This window comes from Sceloporus occidentalis, unplaced genomic scaffold (assembly GCF_023333645.1).
Source record: "Sceloporus occidentalis isolate IW3139 unplaced genomic scaffold, rSceOcc1.0.p SCAF_38, whole genome shotgun sequence".
Classification (NCBI taxonomy): Eukaryota; Metazoa; Chordata; class Lepidosauria; order Squamata; family Phrynosomatidae; genus Sceloporus; species Sceloporus occidentalis.
In genome coordinates, this window is record NW_028317018.1 from 3,388,195 (window position 1) to 3,393,504 (window position 5,310).

General features: G+C 39.0%; 1 protein-coding gene across 1 annotated transcript; it reads left to right on the top strand.

Moving 5' to 3' along the window:
- The first annotated feature begins 503 nt into the window (after positions 1 to 503).
- On the top strand, positions 504 to 4,749 carry LOC149290640 (SOSS complex subunit B2-like). Its single transcript, XM_089488438.1, has 5 exons — positions 504 to 594; positions 814 to 952; positions 2,507 to 2,578; positions 3,753 to 3,843; positions 4,609 to 4,749. The coding sequence occupies exons 1-5, from the start codon at positions 504 to 506 to the stop codon at positions 4,747 to 4,749; spliced, it is 534 nt and encodes a 177-aa protein (XP_089344564.1).
- Positions 4,750 to 5,310: the final 561 nt, after the last annotated feature.

The window sequence follows — 5,310 nt, forward strand, 5'->3', positions numbered from 1 at the left end:
TCACAAGGATTTCCTCCCCTTCATTGCACAAATGGCATAGTCCATTTGTATATATACGGGTTACGCAGCACATGCTTGTAGACATTGTGAAAGGGGGCGGAGAGCAGTGTATTTTTTTTCTGTGTGTAAAAGGGTTATTGGTAGGGCTTTTGAAGTACGGGTAGTTGCTTACCGTACAGTTAACCATAACTGTACGCCCGCATACCGAAAGACGTCTTTAAGCCCTATAAATATATATAACAAAAAATCCTAGCGTTGTCCTGGCGACCGCTGGTGGCAGTATTGTGGCCGTCCGATCTGCGCTGATGGTCGTGACTGACACCCTTCCGGCTCCTCTGTACATTTAACGCTTTGCCCGTTCTGTGTTAAGAGCCATACTATTTACATCAAACTTTTTTTTTTCTTTTTTTTTTTTTAAACAAAACCTGGGCGGCGGGTCGAACTATAAAACCCTCTCAAATCCCTCTTTGAAAAGTAATGCTTAGTGGCGTTTGTTCGCGATCATGAACGTGGTAAACGATTCATACGTTTCCATTAAAGACATTAAGACCGGGCAGAAAAACTTAAATGTCGTCTTTATTGTCCTGGAGATCGGTAAGTTGGTAGACGGTGCCTTTTAGTAAAGGGCACGAAGTGGCAACGTGATGCAGCAAGTGTCAGTGCTTTGTATAGCAGACACGTGGGCACTGCTTATCTGTGGCTGCATTCCTTAATGATCATCTTTTTTTCAGATTCAATTGACAAGATTACATTTCATTCGATCTGTAGGGCTAATAATTACAGCACCTTTTTTTTATCTTAATTTTCATACAGGAAGAGTTACAAAAACTAAAGATGGGCATGAAGTGAGATCCTGCAAAGTGGCAGATAAAACTGGCAGCATCACAATCTCAGTTTGGGATGAAATTGGAAGCCTTATACAGCCAGGAGACATAATACGCTTAACAAGAGGGTATGTGATAACACAAAAGAAATCCAAAGACAACCATATAGTGCATAGAAATAGTTTTAATAAGAAAAGGATGCCTTTGAGCGATGCTTTTGAGCTCTTTGTTTTGTGTTTTTTTATTTTTCAGCTGGTGTAAAACTAGTGAGAATGAGTAAACCAAGGTCATCTCTTTGATAATGCGAATGCACAATCCCAAATTACCGCATTATGGGTTACTTGGCATTATCGACTGTAAATGGCCATCTGTTGTTAAAGCGTTTGCTGTAGTATAATTGATCATCAGGATGTAGATTTGGTGTCATTCGTAGTATACTGGAAGTTGGCATTTTTTTTCGTGCCAGTTATACAAAATGAATGTACATGGAAATACAGCACGCGGTAAAACCGTATGTTCGGTTTCCAAATTTTTACTCGCGGTGTTTACGTATCAGTAACATCCGCACTTATTTTAGCATTTTACTTTAGATTCTTTTTTTTGTTTGTGCGTGTCTTTGATATGCCATTTTTTGCCTAATTGCGAAGCCATTCCCATCACCCCCAGCCAACAAGTGATTGCCGGTGCATTGATATGTTGTTGAAACAGCTGTTTTGCTGCAGACTGCATCTCTCGTATAATGTTTACTTGTGTGAATCCCTGGTCAGTGTAGAAGATACCTTGAAGCGGATGTGTCACTTTTTTACAATTCTGTACGCTCACTAAGCACATGTAACGCTGTTTACAGATTAAAGTAAGCGTTACATATGCATTGACATTCCACCGTATACATATTATATGGGCGGATGTATCTCAACACACCTTAGATCGATTAGTTAACGCTGGCCTGGTACTCTGAGAGCCGACTCACGGCCTCCAAGAGGTTAAAGTTTTAAATATCTCCAAAACAATTGAACTGACTTCCCAACAAAAAAGCACAAGTTATAGGTAATTTAGTTCACGGATTTACTTATGGTAAAAGCTGCTGTTACAGTACTGCTTTAAGGAAAAAAATATCCCTCCTCCCTAAAAAAAAAATCCCTTAGTGTGGAAACTTTGTAAATTTAATGTATACCTAATTGGGGACAGATTTAGTAAAACAAGCCATCGTTTCCTGTAATGCTTGCAAAAGCAGAGTCATCTTAAAAGGAAGCGTGTAGCAGCTTCTCCTATTATTGCACCCTGTCATTAGCGAGCGGACACTGCCTTTTATAACTATAGTGCGGATATATACGTGATAATCGCATAGTGTGCATAGCTTGACAAACTGTTACACCTATCAGACCGCTGACTTACTTAAGCACTATGCAGAAGTCCTTGGCCTTAAATCTGGCAGTCATCTTAGAATTAATGGCAGAAGAGCCTTAGGTAGGCATTTGTTTTGAAATCCTGAGCCCAAGCAGGTAGGCCTGGCAGAGGTATTGGTGGTGGTGGTCCTCAGAAATGGCAGGTATAAAAAGAATCATAGCTTTGGGTACATTCCACACCCAAAATCTTTAGAAAGCACAAGCCATCCGGCATTCGGGACAGATAATATGGTGGTTGTACAGCAGAAGCTTATGGAAATATCTGTGTATTTTTAGGTACGCTTCTATGTGGAAAGGATGCTTGACTCTATACAGTGGAAGAGGAGGCGAGATTCAGAAGATAGGAGAGTGAGTATTTCTCTCGTGTAGAAGGATGTAAATCTGTTAACATAAGGCATGTTAAAATGTGTAGTCCTAATTTGTTCCAGTGTCCTCTTTATGCCCCATGGAATTTTACAAATTTAATCTCAAGATTTGTGTCCAAGCCTCCTAAGCTTATAAAATAACTCGTCTTCTATACTTTTTTTTTTCTTTGTTTAGGGACCAAGTTGAATTCGTCATCAAACTAGTGTCAGCATACGCCTGTAAATAGTGTTTTTTAGTCTAAACGAAATTCCTAAAGAGATCCTTTTATTTATATAGGTATATGTGTCAGGAGGCCCCTTGCCTGACGTGGATCACAATGACTTTTCCAAGGTTCACAGTTTAGATGGTGTCTGTCTACAAATGTATTGCAGGCAAAGGCTAACTATTCCTCCAGTTTTAGGTGTCATCTGACTACAGAACCTGCAGTTTCCTGCATGCACACTGCATTTTGTTCCCACATAACCACGTTTTTTCCGTGAAATGAATAACTTTCTATACTGTTATTAATGTTAAAGGACTGACAGCATGGGAAACTGAAGTCCTCTATTTATCCACAGGCCAGGTACGGTGCAGGCAGCCGCAATGCGAGCTTCCACACACTACCCTGACCGGAGGGACCACCCTCTCTAGGGCTATGAAAAGGTAATCCAACCTCCATGCTAGCTAGCATAGTGCTCAATCAGTCGGAGTGTTTGAAATGATGGTCTAGGTCTGGAAAGCTGAAATGATGTCCCCGGTGGGCATTGATGTCCAGTTTGAATCTTTATTTCTTCTTCCCGATCTGTACTCTGTGATAGCTGTTTGAGTAAAGATTTCATGTAAAATATTGTCTAGGCTCATGGTCTTTGGAACTTGGTTTCTCTTAATTTCTTGGTATGCAGTATAGATTTGCATATGGGTAATAACGACAAAGGTAAAATTATAGTGCTGCAATATTCAAGTATTGAAGGTCTGGTTGCTCTAATTTGCATATGTCCAAACATGTCTCCTTACATCATGTCAAAGTAATGTTACATATGTGTTTCATAGTGCATTTTTGCTATTTTGATGTCCATCATGAGTGAATATGGAACCACCTGGCCTTGGAATGGACTTTTTTCACTCTAATCAAAGTTCCAGAGTGATCTCAATATTCTAATCTCAATGTTGCTTTCAGGTTCTGCATGGTGTATTCCGAAGTACCAAATTTTAGTGAGCCAAATCCGGACTTTAGTGGTCAGCCTTCAAAGCCAAATCAAGCAAAAATGGTAACTAACTGTTTTAAAATTAAATCAAACAAAAGTATGTCATTGTTATGGATCATATACCCCACAAAACATACACGTCTCAAGTTTTCCTTGGTCACACGTGGAGTTCTTGAGTGCATGCATGGTGCATTGGGTTAGCCATAATCTTAGTATGTCAACCCAAAAGTTAAAATTATGATTTATATTGTTTATTGCCCTCCAAACTGCATTCCTTAAGTATGAAAAGCTGTTTTTGTTATTTCCAATTCCAAAAATTAGAGAATTCTGCAAATTGTCTGTGTACTTGGTTTTCATTATGTGACACGGCGTATTCTTCTTCCAGGGACCTGGTGATCAAAGCAGCAATTCATCTCCCAACAATATCGGTAAGGTTAATAGTTCAATATTACATCTTTTATGAAACAAGATTTATTTTCTTTAATGTGTTCTATAAAATGTCTGATTTTTGCAGTTGGTGCAGAAGGAAATAATTCACTAACCAACAGTTTTTAACTTTTTTTTTTCACTTCCTACTTTTATATTTTTTAATTGGTTACAACAGTTATTTCTGGTTGATAACATCACTGTTCCTCTTGCTTACCTCCTTAATCCCACAGTTATTAAAAAGATATGCTGATGAGGAGTTTCAGAACCATGGTTTCAGAAACCCATCCTGTTTTTATTTCTTTCATAAATGCAGCTGTCTCTGATGCAACAGCCTAGATTTCACTGTAACCCAAATGGATTTTTTGGTTTATTTAAATCGTATATTCATTTCCAATGCAGCAAACGGTTCACAACCTGTTCCTGGACAACCGGGGTCTTATTCCAACCATGCTGTATCATATAACAGTGGACGGACAAATGGACGTGGACCAGGAATGGTACAGACAAACACTTCACCAGCAACTACACCTCAGCCAGTAGTAGCCTCTATCAGCAACGGGAGAGATCCAAGAAGAGCAAAGAGATGATGTGCTGCTATCCCTGTACATTATCACTCCCTACTCTACTTGAACACTTACTGCACTTTTATTTATGGTTAAATGTGAAAAGTTTACTCCTGGATGTCTCAACAATTCCACCTCTGTAATAGAAGTGTTTTTTTGTTGTTTTTTGCGCAGATTAAATTTAATCTGCGATACCAGTAAAAAAAAAAAAAAGGCGATGCTTGACAGCAGTGCTGCTAGAACCAATGACAAATACACTTTTTAACATTTTATGAGGGACCAAATCAGGCAGAGTAATAATCCATATCCAATGTTATCCACATGCGCAGTGCCTATGCGGTTTACCAAGAGCAAGGGTTTGATGTGCCAATTCTTAAGTGGATAGCTTGTCCTTTTTTTTATTATAGAAAAATACCACTTTCTGAACTCTGGGCTGTCGCTGCCAATATACTTTGTTGGGCAAGAATATTATCACATCTATTTTCCTTTGAGGTTGGTGCTTGTCATTGCAGGACTGAAGCTGTCTGCTGTAAAAGTA

Excerpts from the sequence above, each read along its gene's own strand:
- LOC149290640 (XM_089488438.1), top strand. The coding sequence starts at position 504 with ATGAACGTGGTAAACGATTCATACGTTTCCATTAAAGACATTAAGACC. Across the intron at positions 595-813 it reads CTTTATTGTCCTGGAGATCG|GAAGAGTTACAAAAACTAAA; the intron begins GTAAGTTGGTAG and ends ATTTTCATACAG. Across the intron at positions 953-2,506 it reads ATAATACGCTTAACAAGAGG|GTACGCTTCTATGTGGAAAG; the intron begins GTATGTGATAAC and ends GTGTATTTTTAG.